At 54.7% G+C, this 18268-nt stretch overlaps 1 protein-coding gene across 1 annotated transcript in view; it reads right to left on the bottom strand.

The window, feature by feature from the left end:
- Positions 1–194: 194 nt before the first annotated feature.
- PPL (periplakin) overlaps positions 195–18268 on the bottom strand; it is a 28708-nt gene continuing 10634 nt past the window's right edge. The window contains exons 2-22 of the mRNA XM_054212010.1: positions 17558–17657; positions 16828–16982; positions 16301–16424; positions 15377–15502; positions 15070–15111; positions 14789–14950; positions 14214–14321; positions 13611–13706; positions 12457–12579; positions 11407–11553; positions 10432–10583; positions 9800–9897; positions 9419–9576; positions 8322–8500; positions 8092–8230; positions 7109–7302; positions 6619–6769; positions 6257–6340; positions 5131–5247; positions 4283–4375; positions 195–3788 (exon numbers count right to left, since the gene is read on the bottom strand). Of these exons, the coding sequence (XP_054067985.1) occupies positions 1104–3788; positions 4283–4375; positions 5131–5247; positions 6257–6340; positions 6619–6769; positions 7109–7302; positions 8092–8230; positions 8322–8500; positions 9419–9576; positions 9800–9897; positions 10432–10583; positions 11407–11553; positions 12457–12579; positions 13611–13706; positions 14214–14321; positions 14789–14950; positions 15070–15111; positions 15377–15502; positions 16301–16424; positions 16828–16982; positions 17558–17657 (5233 nt within the window). The 3' untranslated portion in view covers positions 195–1103. The remainder of the gene's footprint in view (positions 3789–4282; positions 4376–5130; positions 5248–6256; positions 6341–6618; positions 6770–7108; positions 7303–8091; positions 8231–8321; positions 8501–9418; positions 9577–9799; positions 9898–10431; positions 10584–11406; positions 11554–12456; positions 12580–13610; positions 13707–14213; positions 14322–14788; positions 14951–15069; positions 15112–15376; positions 15503–16300; positions 16425–16827; positions 16983–17557; positions 17658–18268) is intronic.

The following is an 18268-nucleotide window of genomic DNA, read 5'->3' as shown; positions in this document are numbered from 1 at the left end:
ATTTGTTGCATTCCCATCTAATGCTGCTAATTAGTCCTAGCTCTAATGCTGCTCCAGCAATTTCCCTCTTGGAAAAGAGTCAACAGCTAAAATGAACAATCTTTTTTTTTAAATTTTGACTCTGAAATGACATCCTTCTGGAAAGCCAAAGATGAAGAGACTGCCATAATTAATAAAGAAAAGCCAACTTCGGATTGGAACCACTGCATTTTTATTTTGTACTATAAATAGAATTCCCCTCTATTTCCCATTCCCTTACACAAGTAAATGAAACATGTAGCTGCATGTAACTCCATCCAGTAAAATACCAGCACAAACGGCTTTTAGCCATGAGGTAAGCTAACTGTTTGGAAGGCACTCTGCGCTTGGTTACAGTTGCATGCTTTACACTACCCTCTTGTGTTTGGCAGTGCTGCCATCTCTTCGCGTACTTCTCAGTGACCTCTGTGGTTTAGGAATGCTCCTCCCGGATCTACGGCTGACGCCATCAAATTCCATCTGCTTCCCTCTTCCCCAGCAGCATAGGCACATAGGTGAACAAAACGATGGTGTTCAGGTATTCACGTGGTGACACCCAATTGAGATGTGTAGCACACCTTTGGTTTTACAGAGCTGGTTTTTCTCAGAGGACGATCCCATCATTTACTCAGTTGTCCACGAGGAAACTGTCTGGTTTACCAACATGCAGCTGACCTAACCAGCTCCTGCTGGTCACCTCGGTGTCATCTTGACCTTCAGTCTCTCTAATGACTGCCGTATGCAGCTTTTTATGCGACTACATGAGTATACGCGGAGGAAACTGCAGGTTCTGCCGAGTCTTTGGACTTCAGGTACTTCACTGTCCTGAGGCTTGGTTTTTGTTAGGTTGAGTGATTAGGTAGGGATGCAGAGGGGGAGAAGTTTTTGCTGTAGTCCTGACAAATGTGTTTTCCACTACCGGTGGTGCTTTTCTGCAGTGTGTGACAGCAAGCAGTGTGGCTTCGTAGCATGGCTGGGGCAGAGGCTCTAGCATTTTGGAAGACGCAAAGGAGGGCAAGGATTTGCAGTGATCCGGTAGTCTAACGAGTGGTGCAGCTCTGACTAGCTGCTCTTAAGAAAAGTTTCTAAAGTGGAGGGAGCGCTGTGTAATTACTTCCAGACACCAAGACCGCCAACTCCTGGATCGACATCTCCTTGTTGAGGTAACTGTTGTACTGAGCCATGGTTAGCCTTCCGCTCTTCAAAGCATCCTCAATTGAGAACTCTCTACCAGACTTTCTGTCGAGGATCACAGATGATTCCCCATTGGGACCCTTTATTGAGATCTCCTCCCAGTCACATTCCTGACTCTTCAGTTTGACAAACAAGCTCCATTCAATGAGGCCAAGCACATGAGCTTCCTCTGGAGACATTTCTTTTCCTGTGTCGGGGTCAATGACCACAATGGAGCGCCTCAGGTGGTTCTCTCTTTGTTCCCGCTTGATCGCCACTGTCTTGAGGCGATTCTGGAGTTGCTCGATCTCTGCGTCTTTTTCTCTGGATAACTGCTTCAGATCATCTAACTCTCTTTCCAAAGCTTGGAATCTGGAGTCCAGGTTTATTCCGCTGTCCATGTGGGTCATGTTTCTTAAATCCCGAGCTTCTGTTGCTGTGAGTTCAATCTCTGACTGCAGTCTCCTTGTTTCCATCAGCAGGTTCTGTTTCTCAAGATGTAGTTTGTGGTTTTCCTCCCTTAATAAGTCTAGCTCCTTGGATGACTTGGAGTTGTTGAATTCCACCTCGGACAGCCTGGTTTCGAGGCGGTTGATATCTGCATCTAGCTCCCTCTTACGCCTACCTTCTTCCTCCAGATTGCTCTTCAGCTTTTGAATCTCGTACTCCGTGTCTCCTTTGTCCACTTGGACGCTCTCTGAAAAGACCACCTTCTCTTTGACCTCCATCTTCTCCAAAGAAAGGAGCTTCTTTCTCAGGGCTTCTAATTCAGTTTGCAAGACTTGTCTTCGGTGCTTCTCTTCTTCTAGCTCCAGCTTGAGGAGGGAATGCTCCTTCTCTTGCTGGGGATCTTGCTGAAGGATCACTTTCTGTTTCACAGTCACTCGTTCTGTTGTCTCCCTCTCCTGTTCTTCCAACTCGTTCAACCTAATCTTCAGCCTCTGCACCTCCAGTTCAGCCTCTCTGCGGGCCTGTCTCTCTTTCTCAAGTTCTTCTAGCTGACGCTCGAGCTCAGACCGCCTCCTCTGCAGCTTGCGGAGTTCTTCACGGAGGCAGTCAATTTGCTTCAGCTCGCTCTCAATGCTCTGAGAGAAGGAGTTGACTTCAGCTTTCAAGGCAGGGTCTTGCTCATACTTCACTACTTCCTGTTGGACCACTTTCTCCTTCACCTGGGAAAGTTCTTCCTCCTTCTGTCTTACTCTCTCTTCTTCGAGTAGCCGCTCCCTCTCCAGGTCAACGTGTTTCATCTGTTCATCTGCTAGCTGCACCCTCAGAGACTCTACCTCCTCTCTAGTCTTGGGGTCTTCCCGAAACTGCAGAATTTCTTGAACAACTTCCTTCGTATGCACTTGAGGTTTGGTATCTTTCAAAGCTTGTATCTCTTGTTTCAGCTGGTAGATCTCAAGGTCAGCTCTTTCAATTGCTCCTGTCCTCTCTATGATTTCCTCCCGGAGTCGCTGTAGCTCCTTTTCAGTTTCTGGGTCATTCTTGTACTTAATGACCTCCTTAATGACTTCTTTGACTTCTACCAGTGGCCCTCTGTTCCTCAGAGCAGCCAACTCATTCTGGCAGCTCTTCAGCTGTTCATCACCACCTCGGTATCTCCTCTCCTGCTCTACCAGCTCCAAACGAAGATTGGCAACTTCATTTTCAGCCTTGGGATCTGGGCGCACAATCTCACGCACTTTCTCCTGGACGACCACCTTGGCGTTCTCTTCCTCCAGCAGCTGGATCTTCCTGAGCAGCTCAGCCTTTTCCCGCTCGTTGGAACGACCCTTGGACTTCTCATCTTCATACTGGCGCCGGAGCTCATTCACCTCCCTCTCAATGGCTAAGTCTTTCTCTACCTTCAGCACCTCCTTGACGGTAATTTTGCCCTCGGCGATGGCCCGTTCCTTCTCAAGACGTTTGAGCTTGTCCTGGAGGAAGCTGAGCTCTTCCTCATGCTTCTGCCGAAGGGCGCTCTCTCTCTGCTTGTTCTCTTGCAACATCCGGAATTCCATCTCCAGCTGGGGATCGTTCTGCAGCTTCAGCACCTCCTTCTCCGTTACCTTCTCCTGCTCTTTGTTCTTCTCGCTGGACAGCACAGCAATTTGTTGACGTAAAAGGTTGACTTCGTTCTCTCGGGTTCCTTCCTGCCTCCTGAGCTCTTCCAATTCTTCTTTGAGCTTCAGGATTTCATCAGCTTGAGCTTTGTCTTGTTCAATCCGCAGTACCTCTTTCACTATGTACTCCTGTCCTCCTTCCCTCTTCTCGTGCTCCAAAACGCGCAGCCTGATTTTAAGAGCCTCCAACTCATCCTGGAGCACCTGGTTCTTGCGTTGCTCTTCTGCTAGGTTTTGCTGCAGTTTGTGGAAGCTCTCCTCCAGCTGAGGGTCGGGCACTTTCTTCAGCAGTTCTTTCTTAACAACAGTTTCTTGGGGCTTCTGGTTTTGCAGGTGGACAATGTTGTTCTGAATGGCTTTGATCTCCGCTTCTAGCTGTTGCCGACGCTGAGTCTCATCCTCAAGCTCTTTCTTCAACTTCCAGACTTCTTCCATGGGCCTTACAGATGTTTTGGTCTGGACAGAGTCTTGCGTCAGTTGAACCTCTGGTTGCTATTGTTGAAAAAAGAATGTGTAGTCAAAACCCCCCCCAAATAATCATACTTCTGGTGCTTCAGTGCCTCCTGTGACAAAACGACAGGAGGATGCTGAGGTCGGTTAATGGCGGTTGCCTGTTGGGAGCGGGTATTTGCAAACAGGCTGCTCTTCAACTGCTCTGTGGATTCCCAGACTGAGAAATGCTTTCTGCAGTGGCTGTTGCTGTCAGAACAAAGCTTTTAGCCACGAGGGACACTAATTCTAGCATGGGCTTGGCAAAAGAAGTGTTAAAAATGATGTGGGAGCTTCCTTGGATGACTGGGAGATGGGACTGGGAAACACTGAGGGGTTTTTCTATCTGATTTAAGTGTCGCTGATGAATGATTTTGGGGCATGAAACACTAGCTAGATTTGTTTCCAGTTCATCTTCTTGTAATAGCAAAGGCACACATGCATATTATTTACAAACCTGTCCTTTCAATATCGCGCTGCTCCTGATGATCGCTTACCTGCCGCAGGAGGCTCTGCGCGAACTCCAGATTCTGCAGCCTCTGTTTGTTCACAGCATTTACTTCGGTGAACTTGGCTGCCAGAACAGCTTCCTGCGGAACAAAAATGCATTGAGTGAAGCTGGTGGAACCAGGGGTGCTTGGGCAAGGCTTGCTGAATAGAAACAAGGGCCAGGTCGTAAAGAAGTGACCTTGGGTGCTCTTCTAAAAGCAGTGATCTGCCAAGCTCTGGAGTAGGAAGAATGATTCTCGTGCACACAGACACGCTCATGGTGATGCTGTGTGTTTCCTACTCAAGAGATGCAAAAAGAGATGCAGACCGAGGACACGCTGCACGGGTGGACGCTTCTGCCTGCCTCAATAGGCAGGATGAGTTTGAGGCAGGCAGCAAACAGATCCTGCATAAATAAGTAGCTTGTGGCTTTCTCTCTAGCATGGGAGTTTTTGGTTGTGAAATGTTTGAAAGGCTGGAGAGGGGAAAAACTTTCAGGGTTTTGGCTTTTCTCCCTCCTTTGCCCTTTCAGAAAGTGCTAAATCCAGCATTTTCCCTCACTCATTCTGTCCAGCCCAGCCCCAAAAAAAATGATGGGTGATCAAAAGAATGATGAAAAATCCCTTCCTCCCCTGATTCTCTGCCCTCCCCAGCAGTCCCCTCTGGGACCAAGGTTGCCAACAGTAAATATAACTGTTTGCAAAATCCCGGTGGGTCCCATAAGCTTTCATAGAATCACAAAATGGTTCGGGTTGGAAAGGACCTTAAAGATCATCTAGTTCCAACCCCCTGCCCTGGGCAGGGACACCTCCCACCTTCATCTGCTTTAGCTCTCTGCAGGCCACCTCTTATTTACCTCCTCTTTCACTTTTGCAGCTGGAGACTGGAGCCTGGGCTTCTTGCTCGTGTACCCGTTCCGGCCGTTCTCTAGGTCGAGGATGGACCGTAGCTTCTCTGCTTCCAACTCATAGTCCTGTGGGAAGAAGTTCCCAGGAGGGAAGTAAGATTACTGGCTCTCCTTCATGCGCAGGTCCTTCCTAAACCCTGGCTTTAACGACTTCTTCCCTTGACCTGTGTTTTGGGCGAGTTGCTGAGGATGGTGGGACCCAGAGCACTTTTGCAGGACCTCCCAGCAGGTTCTGAGTCAGGTACTGCCCTGTGACCATAGCAGCACATAAGCAGGCATGTGCTGACCTTCCAGTTACCTTACCGATGGTGGGCTTGGGGTGTCCTTTCACAGACAATAGATCTGGGCCAGTTGCCATGCTAATGGCCACATGGTGTCAACATCAGAGCAGCTATAACCTGGTTTTAGCTCACCAGTTGACTGAGCAAGGACACTAGGCTTTCTTTAGGTGGCTCCCTGTAGGATGTAGGTGGTTCTGCCCCTCTGCTCCGCTCTGGGGAGACCCCCCTGCAGTGCTGCCTCCAGCTCTGGGGCACCAACAGCAGAAGGACGCAGAGCTGTTGGAGCCAGGCCAGAGGAGGCCCTGGAGATGCTGGGAGGGCTGGAGCCCCTTTGCTGTGAGGACAGGCTGAGAGAGCTGGGGGGGTTCAGCCTGGAGAAGTCGCTGGGGAGACCTCATTGTGGCCTTTCCATGCCCCGCCCCCCCACCCTCCCCAAAAGAGTCTTATAAGAAAGATGGGGAGGGACTTTCTACAAGGGCCTGTAGTGATAGGACAAGGGGTGATGGTTTCAAACTAAAAGAGGGGAGATTCAGACTAGATATAAGGAAGAAATTATTTCCTGTAAAGGTGGTGGGGCACTGGCCCAAGTTGCCCAGAGAGGTGGTCAATGCCCCATTCCTGGAAACATTCAAGGTCAGGCTGGACGGGGCTCTGAGCAATCTGGTCTAGTTGAAGATGTCCCTGCCCAGGGCAGGGGATGTTGATCTAGGTGGCCTTTAAAGGTCCCTTCTAACCCAAACTACTCTTATGATTCTGCGTTTAAGTTCTCCCACCGGCAAAATTGCAGTCCTTACCTTCACTGCCTGCTGGTATTGCTGAGCTGTGGCAGAGACCTTCTGCACCTCCTGTTCCTTGCTCGCGATGTCGCTGAGGAGTGCCTGCCATGCACAGAGACACATGTCAAAGGGAACGCAAAATCCAACCGCATTGTTCAGCCTTTGTGAGGGCTGCTACCGAAATTACAACGCTGATAATAACAGCCTTCACGAGCTGCTCTGCTACGTGTAAACAAGTCACAGAGACCTTATAGTGTAAAAATAAATAAAGCTAATAAGTCTTTATGTTTATGTTGAGGAGCTATCTGAACTCTATTCCTTATCTTTTAGTGTTGTTCCTTCTCTCCCCATGGAGCCCAGAGTGCTCTCAGAATAATTACCGCTTGGTTCTTCAGCTTCATTTCCACTTGCTGGATGTTGTCGGTCTCCTGCGGCTCGTAGTTAGGTATGTTGCACAGGAACTGGTTGACTTTGTCGTAGTTGGCGCGGTAGTTGGAATAGGCACTTTTCGCTTTCTGCAGGGTCTGCGTTCTGTGGGGGAAATCAGCTCAGCTTCAGTACTATCGCATCTCCTGTGTCTTCTGCAAACACCTCTTAACCCATCCCTGCTTCCCCTGCTCCCTAAAGACACAGATCTGAGCCAGAGTTGTTCTCTTGCCAAAGCCCCCATATCTGTTGCAAGAGCTCTAAGGGCTGCCCAGATCTTCCCAGCCAGTGCATGCCAGGAACCTCTCACTCTTCCTCCAAAGCCCTTCTGCAACTGCTCATGCCCATGATGGTGTTATGCCTCTTCCAGATTCAGCGTGGTTCCAACTCCACAGTAAATACTCCGGCTCCCCAGTCCTAGCTAGATCCTGTCCTCTCTCTTACCTGTGATCGATTTGCTTGCTGAGGTTGTTGAAGCGCTGGTTGAGTTTGTAGAGCTCAGCTTCTTGCCGTTCGATGTCAGGGCAGTGCTCCTGGAATTTGCTGGCCAAGGTGTTGGAGCACGTCTTCGTCCTTAGCAAGTTCTGCTCTGCTTCATTGAGCAGGAACCTTTTGGACTGGAGCTCGGTGCCCATGGCCTGTGGAAAAAAACAGGGGAGAGGGATTCTCTGGGCTTTTTTTCACTGTTCCCATCAACTCCATCCACTGCACTGGAGCTACAGAGGATGCTAAGGAACGGCTGAGCTGCAGTAGTGCTACGAGTTGTGGAGAAAAGTTAGAGGCCTGCATTGTAAGCAGAGTCACCTGGTAAACCCGATGGGGAGAAAAGCTCTTCCTCCCTTCTCTACCTATTCATCTTTAAAAGCAAGAATACTGTGTGCAAAATATTTGGTGCTCCTCATGCAAGCCTTAAACCCTGCTCCTACCAGCGCAACAACTCCAAAAGGAGCCGTGAAAGCTTTTGCATGCTAGTCTGAACTTGGGAACTTGATGGAAAAGCTGAGGAAGGACACAAAATTCTGGCCTAGCTAGTTCTTGGCCTTTCTACAGCAGAAGCGTTGCTAATTTTGGTCGGTAGGGATAACTGTTCTCAAAGCCTTGCTAGGTCCATCTCTTTCAAGTATCAGGCCTCTGTGTTGCCTTCCCCAGAGCATTTTATCTTTCACTTCTCCATTAGTCCTTCCGTGAAATCACAAGTATTCAAACTGGCATTTGATTTCTGGGTTGGGGATGGGAATGATTTGCATTTAAAGCAGGTGGGGATCACTGCAGTTAACATGAAGTCTCATCTCCAGCTGGGGGAGGCCATCTCTTTGCCAACTGATTCACGCTTGTGAGTTGAGCAGCAACCACCCCAGCTTCTGGAAAGGGGTTTTATATGTGGAGCATATCAATAGGGTAGAAAACTGGCTGGAGACAACGCTCACCAGCAGTTCTTCTTTCTTACGGTCTACCACCCGCAAATCCTCCGGTACCGTGTCATCTATGACCAGTTTGTTCTCATAGGTAGACAGCAGGTCTCGGCCTTGTTGGAGGCTCCTCTCAAGGTTTGTGGCCACCTCAACTCTGTACGGACACAAGAGGAAAGGTGTTTCAGCACGCCTGCATCTATCTCCTGCAGGATCCTACGTTATGCCAGGCTCAAGCCATGACTTACTTCTCTTGGGCGGCACTGAGCAGCTGGACCACACGGTCGTACTTCTTGTTGGTATTCTCCACCTTGTTCTTTACCAAGGTAGCACTGCCAGTGTTCGGCACGGATTCGATGAAGACCTCGCACTCCTGGATCTTCCTTGTTTTCTCAGGTTCAATGCGACGGACTTCATTAGTGATGTTCTGCAGCAGGAGTAAAGCAACAAAGCCTTTCTAGCAACTGAACTAGGACCTTATGGCTACAAAGCAGCTGACCCTTGGCTGTCCAGGGTGAGAAGGGAGGTCAGGGCTGAGGGCTTGTTTGATGGCAGATGCCTTTCAGCCCTGTAGGTGACAAAAGGATATTTTCTGTTGACTTTCTGTTGACTTGTATCTCTTCTGGGGTAGGCCCTTAGCAAGGAAACTCTGGCTGGGGAGCGGTTCCCACCAGCTCTAGCTCTGTCAGAAACGTGCTGGACTCATCTGACCGTTGGGCTCCGCATCCCTATGGATGAATTCTTGCCTGGACATCAAAGCGCTGCAGGCAGTTGGAGCAATTTCCTTTCACTTGTGGTGGCACTTGAATTCTGACACAGCCCTCGGCAGGTGATGTAACCGGGACCTGAACTTCCTCCTAAACCAAGGGAGGTTTGTGGCACGGAGCCTGGCTTAATTAGGGGGCTGAAGGAGAGGAAAAGAGCAGGATGCACCGGAGCCTAGCAGGGCAGGGTCACAAGGAGAAACAGGGCCCTGGACCAGAAGTGTTTTCCTGTTCCTTCCTGAGCTGGTTATGGTGGTGGCAAAGTTAACGTCCCTGCTGTGCTCAGAATAGGGGCAGGATCAAAACTTGAGGGTTCCCCTCTCTGCAGCCATCACCTCTTCCCTGTTCAACCTTCCTGTGCCCGAGGTGGGCCAAGAGCAGGGAAAAGGCTTTGGTTTCCAAGGCTCCTCAAAGGGCTGCTCCACTGGAAGCAGCAGCCAGCTGTAAGCATTGCTCCGTGCCCGCATGCCCCTGGGCTCAGGGAGCGCTTGCAGCACCCAGCATACTGAGGACCACCGTAGGCACCCCCTGGGAGCACAGTCCCTGTACAGCACCGTCGGTCTGCTTCCACAGCCCCATACCTTGAGGTCTTTGGAGCGCTCGGTGCTGTCCTGCACGGCCCGACTCTGCTCCAGCGGCGGACGGAGGTTTGCTGTTATTGCTTTCTCCTGCTTGTCCAGGTCGCTGTTCACTTTCTCCAGCCCTGCCAGAAGCTGGCGCCCCCGAACCGATGCAGCATCTGGATAGTGAGGGGGGGATCAAGTTAAAGCCAGTTGGAAGCCAGGTCTAGGCTCAGTCCCACTGGGGAGTGCAAAACGCGCATCCCCCTCTGCTCCCCAAGCCCTGGCCCTGGACCCTTAGGAGATGGGAAGCTCTTGGTGACGTCCCCCTTAAGGTGGGCCACCACCTTAGGTTGAAGGCTACAGCTGCCTTTTTGTGCCTGGGAAGGGGCAAAGCCTCACCTCCAATGCTGTCTGCCTTCAGCCCCTCATAGCGCTGCTGGAGGATGTTCTTGCAGTTGGCCGTCTTCTCCTTCACGGTCACATAGTGATCGGTAATTCTGCAAAACAGGACGGCATGGGCACGAGGTCAGAGTCGGGCCCCCGGCCCCTCCGTCGCCCCATCACCCATCCCGCTGCGGCTCCAGGAAGGAGGTGGGACCTGGCCCCTCACAGCAGCCATGAAGCAAGTGGGGGAGAGGCACCTTCACCCCATGTTGGCAAAGGAGTGGAGGAATGTCTTCACTGGAGGGGTGAGGGCAGGGGAAAGGCAGCAAAGGCAGGTACCTGCCTGCTGAAGGGAGGGATGGGCAGCTCCCCCCCAGCTGTAATGGCCCGCCAGAGGAGGGGGGACCTGGACGGCTCTGAGCTGGTCCCACTTTGCCAGCAGGCATCTTGGGTGCAAGCAGGAGGGTGCAGGAATCCCTCCTGGAGGAAGCCTGAGGCTTCAAGCAGGCACGGCTTCGCTGCAGGAATTGGGGCAGGACCCCCCCCCATATCAGCGCTGGTGGGGTGGCCTGGGGCTGGGGAGGGCAAGGGCAAGGGCTGCTGGGGCTGCAGGAGGGGCTGGCATGGCAAGCTGGGGGGACACGTACTGGTCTGCCAGCGCTATTGCTTCTGGGTCAGGCGGGGGGATCATGAAGCAGACCCCCGGGGCGCTGATCTTGTCTCCCGAGCTGTCTGCCACCTCCCAAATGTCTCCGCTGTTCTTCTGCAGGGTGTAGTGGGCTCCTCGGCTTATCTGGCCCTGGGGGACAGGAACCGGTCACAGCAGCAGGTCAGGAAACACCACCCACCCTGCTCCACGCCGGCAGCCCCGGGGAGCTGCACTTGCAGGGAGGCAGGGCCGGCATAAACCCCAATCCCTTCTCTTGGCACCCTCTCGCTTTGCAGAAATCTCGTGTGCCTGCTCCTCCCTCCCCTCAGCCTCCAGGTATGAAGCCATTCCTCTTCTTGCAACAGCCCCGGCAAGCAAATTCCCACTAGGGCAGAGAGGAGAAGGCGTTTCCGAGGCCGTGCTGTGGTTTTCCTTTTTGGAGAGGCAGGCAGCTGAGTCAGCCGGAGCTGCTCGCTCCGTTCCAGGCCCCTGGTGTCTGCCGGCTTTGCTGTCCCATCCCTTCGGTCAGCCATCCATCCTGCACAGACTGATACCCTGACGGTGGGGATGCCGATGTGCCCGCCAGGACTGTGCCGGTGACAGTGGGGTGAGTTTCTTGGATCAGAAACGTGCATAGGCATCTCCACCGTCCCAGCACAGGGAGCGTGGGAACGTGACGGAGCCGGGCTGTCGCAACCTCCTGAAGGGTGTGTGATAGGCACGCTGTCCGCAGGGCGGACGGAGGCTGCGTTTCGCCCGGACCCCTACTGTGCTGCTCCTCCTGAGCTGCAAAACCTGCTTTCCCACCGGGGCGAGCGCAACCTTCGCCTTGTTCCCGCTGTGGGAGACATCGCCGCTTAGGCGCTGGCAAAAACTGCTCCTTCCCCAGGTACCTTTTCCATCCCCGGCGTCCCCGAAGGAGACGGTTCCCAGCAGCACCTCGGCATCGCTCACAGGACGAGGGAGATGTTACCTGCTCGCCATCGTACTCGCAGAGAGCCTCCACGGGGACGGGCTGGGGCGGCGTCTCACGGCGGTACCGCAGGGGCAGGACGTGCTGGCTGCGCTCCTGCAGGGACTTCACCACCTCCTCGTACTTGTCCAAGGCCTTCTCCTGGTCCTAGCACAGGGTAACAACCAAAACCAGTAAGGAAGCGTGGGAAGAACAAGCTCCTAGACTCCACTGGCTGGGGAGGAGCTCGTACCAACGCTGCCAGGATAGAGATTGTGGCTTCTCTTTTGCTTCTGCTTGTGAAAACGACTCCTGGGTCCTGCTCCGCAGCGGTTGTGTTCCTACACCAAGTGTTCCTGCACTCTCCTGCCTGCTTCTGCAGCCAGGCTGAGGACTGGGACTGTGCCCGTGAGGTTGCCAGGCCTTGGCACTAGTCACTGGCCAGTAACAGGCATTCCCTGGTGTATGGTCCACATCTGCATGTTGATGGACAGCCCCATTCCCAGCTGTTGCCTCTAATTAGAGCCCTGTGAAAAGGCTCTCTATCAGTTGCTCTAATTCTAGCTGTGCAGGTGGGTATCCCACAGTGTTGAGTGGGATGGAGCACGCAGGAGGAGAGGGAGAGCTCTCGGGAAGAGCAATCAGCTGTCCCAGCACACGTGCATCATCTGGGCCTGCTGCAGCACGCTTGGGCTGGGCCAGTGGCTGGGCTCAGCACAGCCCTTCCCAAGTGGGCGATCTCCCATCCCGGCTCTAGGCAGCACAGCAAGTTCCACAACCTCTTCTGGCAGCGGGTCTAATTATGCTCCCGCCCTTAATGAACGCTAACTCAATGAGAGAACAAATAAAAACCAGCCCAGTGAGCAATTACGTTGCTATGGGAGAGGCAATCTCTAGCTAGAGGGGAAGGAAGAGTCGGGTGAAGGCTGAGCAAAGGGAGACAGCAGTGCTGCTGCTCGCTATGGAGAAAGCTGGGCTAGATGCCTGCTCCGGCAGGGATGTCCCTCCAGCAGTGTCGTAGGGACACTGGCTCCTGCATCCCCTTTTGGTCCTCCCTGCACCAATACTCACATCCAGCTCCCGGAGGAGAGACTCGAGCTGGTATCTGTCCTTGAACTCTGGGCTGAATTTTTGGTCCAGGTCTGTATCCACCTTCTTCAAGAGCTCCTGGGCGTCCTTAGTGTCTTTCTGAAACTGCAGAAAGGCAAAGTTTCTTATGAGAAAGGGTCCAGCTGAAACATGGAGCAGACCCAACCTGGCACCCTGGTCTTCGCGCTGCCTAGAGCAGGGACAGCCCCCAGGAGCTGTGGTGGGCAGCTGGGCACTCAGAAGTGCACGGAGGAAGGTGAGGAATCGCTATTTCCCATGCTTGGGACAACAAAGCTAGGGGAAAGACAACAAGGGGCAGTTTATTCCGTGGTCTTCTCCTGCAGAGTTGTTAAATCCCACCTTTCCCTGCCCTCAATTTTGTGTCACTTGGACATCACGACGGTGCGTGGCGTCTCCATTGCCAGCGCCAAGGAGAAGGCAGAGCCAAGCCCTTCCACACACAAACCACCCCCCGGGGCAGTTATTCTGGCAGATACCCACAAAAGGCACTGCCTGGGCTGGGCACCGTGGTTCAGCTTTGGCAACAGACTCATCACGTCGTCAACACGCCCAGGCTGTGGGAGAGGAATCCAGCCTGACCTGCTCCCCTGCAGAGCCTCCCTGGCTGTCGGATGCAATTTATCCAGCAGACATCTGTCTGCTGAGCTCAGCTGGGGTGCTGAGCCCTGGCACAGGGCTCCCCGGGGGGGCCAGCTCGGCTTTCTGCAGGTGTAATTTCCCCACTTGGACCTGTTCTGCTTCCAAGAGGAGAAGGCAAGGTCTCCTCATGGGGTGAGGTCCCTCCGTGAGATATCTCTGCTGTCCTGTGGACAAGGATGCCGACGTGGGACTGTGGCTCTTGAACCTCGGCATCGGAGCGGACACTTTCTGCAAGTTATGGTTTTTTGGCCAAGCAATTACTGCGTCTGGCGCTTGAGCAATCATGACTTGCGTTATCAGCTCAAAGTGGCTCTCCTAGCCTTAAAAGCCCCGTAGACTAGAGGACTAAATCTTTTCTACCCTGTTTCCAGAGCAGCAGGAGCCTGTATGCTTGCTGGGGTCTCCTGCAGCCCAGCACCTCCTTTCTGGGCAGTGCAGAGCAAGCGGTGCCTCGCTGCCCCTGGGGGATCTGGTACCTTGTGGAAGTCCTCCATGAACTTCAGGTGGCTCTCCTCGCAGATCAGCAGGTTGAGGTACTCCTTCCAGTCGGCGTGCACCGCCTCGATGTGAGCCTGCAACACAGGTGGACATTAGCAGGACACCCCACGCTAAAGGTGACCCTGGGCTGTCCACCAGAAAGTGCCCATTTCCATCTCGAGCAAACAACTCCTTGGCTGCCTCTGAAGCCACCTGGATGCTCAGAGATGGCCATACTGGAGAGCAAGTCCAAAGCTAGGATGCTCCCATGGGAACGTGGGGATGGCTATATGGAGGTGGTAAAACCGGCGGCCTTATGTCCACCTTCCCATCAAAGGTGGCATCTGCCACCATAATTCATCCTTTGTAGGCAGGCACAGGGTAATGGCCACAGGAATGAGGGAAGCGGGAAGAGGTCCTTAGGTTTATCTCAGCTCCTCCAATGGTATTTACACACTTGCAGGTGAAGGAGACTTTTTCCCACTTGGCATCCCGGGAAGTAAAGTCAAGAGTCGTGTTGGCACCACGTCCCGTGCTGGAGAAAGGACTGCGCACGAGCACGAGGGCAGATGGGGAAGCTGGAGCCCGTCCCTGATGCTCACCTCGATGGCATTCTTCCCAGGGTGGTTCTGGGCAAGCAGCTGATCTCCATCCGCATGCAGCTTGTTGATGGCCTCCTCCTTCTCCTCCAGCTTCCGGTGGATGAAGTTCTAGATGGAGAGAGGCGAGATACTGACCCCCCATGCAAAGAGAGGGAACCCTGGCTGCGTCCTGTGACTGAGCTACTCTGAAAGGGCCTGAACAGCTCCACAAGCCAGAAGGTGTGATGTTCCCCCACTGCAGCTCTCGCTTTTCCTTCCCTTGCAGACGTTGTTAAAGGTGTGACTTTCGCCGAGTGAATGCTGAGATAAGGGGGAGGAGAATGAGGAAGCTCTCAAGCTTCCTCATTGCTCTGTTTCTGGCAGGAGGCAAGGACTAAACCTCACCATCCACCATGCTCTCATCTGTACCATCTCAAAGCGCTCCATGATGGAGTGGGGGAAACTGAGGCATGGGGGAAGGCACGATTCCTGCCTCCCATCCGACCCACAGCCCGTTCCCCTGGCTCCGTGCCCACCTCCCTTGCCACAAAGCCCCCGACCGGCACGGGGCCAGGTGCTGGTGAGAGCCCACGGACCTCATACTGGCGGCGCCGGCTGGGGTAGTCCAGGTTGTGGTCGCTCCAGTCGTAATGGGTCCTGTCCTTTGCCTGCTGATCCAGCCAGTAGAGCTTGTTGGTGCAGCGCTGCATGTAGTCCTGCAGGGAGTTCAGATCCTGCTGCCGCTGCTGGGAGCCGGCCTGGGAAGGGTCGGAGGGGAGAGCTCAGCCCAAAACTCCTCTCCACCGGCCTCCTTGGGCCACCCCAGCGAGGGACCCCTGCCAAGGGGTCTGCCCCCGGAATCTCGGAGGTCTCTTACCAGCAGTTTCTGGTATTTGGCTTGGAACTCGCTCGTGTATTCCTGGTGACAGAGGAGAAGCGAGGCAAGAGTTAGGACCGTGTCTCCGGAGAGCGGTGGTGTGATGGGGGCTGGATGAGGGAGGGGGATGTAGGGTTTTACAGGATTTGCCTCATTGTAAAGCTAGAGTTGGTGTAGGATGCTGGGCTCCAAGGCTAGGCACAGATCTGGGCACCCACCAAACATGGCGGGATGCCCTCACCACCATCAGTGGCTTGGGATGGGGCCGACCGTGTGGGGCAGCAGGGAGAGGGGCGGGAGAACTGACCTTGTTGCCTTCCTTGACGATGTGTGGGCCGATGGCCATGACCTCGTTGTGGAAGATGTTGTGCTCCTCTACTTGGCTGTTGACCAGCGGCAGGTCGGTCCCAAAGCCCTTGCAGTTCAACGTGTCCTGCGGCGCACAGGAGTTGAGGTTAGTGACGGGGGAACGGGATGTGGCAGCTAAGACCTGGGAAACACCACTTGGAGGTGGACATCGAGCTGGGCTTGGATGGGTTCTGGTGTTGGCAGCATGTGGGTGAAATCGGCTATGCCAGACGGTGGCCATGGGAAAGCAACTTTGGGGGTTTTAACCCTTTTCTGGCTGGAAGAGTGCAGGAAGTGGGCTAAAATAAAGAGTAAGGGCCATGGAGTAGAGCCCAAAGCAGGTGGTGACTGGGGATGCCAAGGCAAGGACCCCAGAGCAGAAGCTGAGGCTTGTTCAGCTTGGGGAGGAGAAGGCTTTGGGGGCACCTAAGATCATCCTTCTATCAGGCTGAGAAATCAGAGCCAAGGCTCTGTGAAGTGGTGCACGGTAGGAGGGCAAGAGACGACAGGTGTAAATTGAAATGGGGGAAGCACAGACTGGGTATAAGGAGAAGCTTTTTCACTCTTAGGACAGTGGGGTGCTGGAGCACGTTGCTTGGAGGAGGAGTGCGATCTCCATCCTCGCATGGAGAAGGACAGAAGTTTGCCCAAGCTCATCCAGGAGGGGCCAGCGGTGACGCTTCGAGCACCGATTCCTGGTGCCACAGCAGCTGGCCTTGTCCCATCCCCTCCAGCTCCCCACCTCCTTCCCATGCTGCTCCCAGTACCAAGCAGCCAAGGCGGCTTCCAGGAGCCTGTTTCTCCATGGGGAGATGCACGAGGTCCTGCCTGTCCCCAGCTGGTGGTGCTGGCTGGGCAGTGGCACTGGTGGTCCCCTTGGTACCTGTTTCTCCTCAATCACTGTTGACCAGTTGACCTGGGGCTCGATATGCTGCTGCAGGGGGAAGTTGTAGATCTGGTCATGTTTCACGCGCAAGTTTGCCACTCGTTCCTTCAGCTGCCGGATGCTGCGGGAAGGAAAAGAGGAGGGTGGGATGCAGGATGTGGGCACGGGCCAGCATTAGCATCGGTAGCTGTACTGGTCCTCTCCCAGCCCCACTACGGAGGGGGGACCGTCCTTCGGGGACCTCAGTGAGCCCAGCGCTGCCAGGCAGGCTGGCAGCAGCCGCGTTGGGCAATCGGCTGGGGAGGGAGAAGGCAGAGGTTCCCCCTTGCACCCATCCCTCTGCCAAGGGCTGCTCAGTGCATCTGCCAGCTGCGGGTTATGCACCTTAATGTGAATTGGGATACAGAGGAGCCCGCGGTGACCCCCCAGCTGCAGGCAGAGCCCCTGGAGAAGCGTCCTTCCCCCCCTGCAAGGCTCTGGCGACAGTTTTTCCCCACCACCACCCGCGCCCCCGCCGTACTCACTCTTCTGTGATCATGTCACCCTGGGGGTGCTTCATGTGCCGGGCGATGGCTGCGTCCCCATCGAGCACGTAGAGCAGTTTGTCGGACTCGGTGAGTTTCTGAGCCGTCAGGTCCTTGTACTGCGCTAGCTGGCATGCCTTGATCTTGTGCAAGTCCTGGGCAGGCAGAGAGCGGGGAGGAAGGGTCACCAGGGGAAAAGAAACGTATCCAAGGGGGCTGAGCGACGTCCTCCTGCCGCGCTGCCCCTGCGCACCAGAGCTGGGCAGGAGCTCTGCCATCCCCTGTCCTCCCAGGGATGTGTTTTGCTTCCCCCTCGCCTATCTTAGCCCCAAGGAAGGGCTGGGGGGGCTACGTTGCCTCGGGATGCATCCTTTGGGGATGCTTTGGGGAGAGGAGTGTGGTTCAGGCCCCTTCTCCTCCACCCCAGCTGCCTGCTGGGATGCACGTCCAGGGGTGCACAGCCCCGCTTTGCACACTGCTACCAGGCCCAGGGAGGAATTTTGGGGCCCCATCGCCTCTTACACCCTCCCGCCTTCTTCCCACAACCCTGGGGAACCTGTGCATGCCTCCCTTAGAGATCGTCGCAGCCCAGGTACCTGCCGCAGGGCAGGGCAGCCATGCAGCCATGCCCTGGGAGAGGAGGTGAGACCCCAGCAGGGCGGGAAGGGCTGTGGGGGGACATGGCTGCTTGGGTGAGGGGGGGGGGGGGGGGAGGGCACGGCTCGCTCACATTTTGCATCCGGGAGTCGGTCTCCACGATGTTTTTTTCCACCTGGTCGGCATTTTTCTGCAAGCGTTCTATGAGCTCGGTCAGCTCTTTGCTGGAGATGCTGGGGAGAAAGATGGGGGGATGGGGGGAGAGAGAGGGAGAGAGAGACCCGTCACCCCACAGCCCGGAGCTGCTGCCGGGGCTGCCCTCGGGGTGCCGTGACCCGGGGGGTGGCCAGGGGCCAGCCCAGGCTGCCAGGGCCTGCAGCTGCATCTGACTCACTGCTGCCTTTCTAACACTTTCCAAAATACTCGGCTGCTCTGCCAGGAAGGGGGGGGCGGCGGGGCCGGGACTCACTATCTCCCGCACGCTGGAAATGGGAGCGATGCCATAAGCGAGCCTGCGCCTCCCTTGGCTTCGGGAGCGAGGAAGAAAAGAGCCGTTTGCAGGGGACAAGGAGAAATGGGGGGGTGGCCTGAGCAAAAGAGAGGAGCCGGACCCCACGCACGCAGGCGACATGGCCCATTTGAGGCTGTCGCATCCCCTGGGCAGCCCCTCCTGCAGCCCTGCGCCCGCCCCACTTTGGGGCACAGCCCTGCCTTGGAGCCCCTGCTACGTGTCCTCTGTGCCACGGTCAGGGCTTCCTTGCTCTGGAACGAGTTATTCACAATCGAAACACAATTATTCACAATAAAGGGCCGGGACAGCACACGTCGCATTTATCTCTCGGCG

This window comes from Rissa tridactyla, chromosome 8 (genome assembly GCF_028500815.1).
Source record: "Rissa tridactyla isolate bRisTri1 chromosome 8, bRisTri1.patW.cur.20221130, whole genome shotgun sequence".
NCBI lineage: Eukaryota > Metazoa > Chordata > Aves > Charadriiformes > Laridae > Rissa > Rissa tridactyla.
The sequence above is the reverse complement of the archived record's forward strand: the minus strand, read 5'-3'. Positions and strand labels throughout refer to the sequence as shown.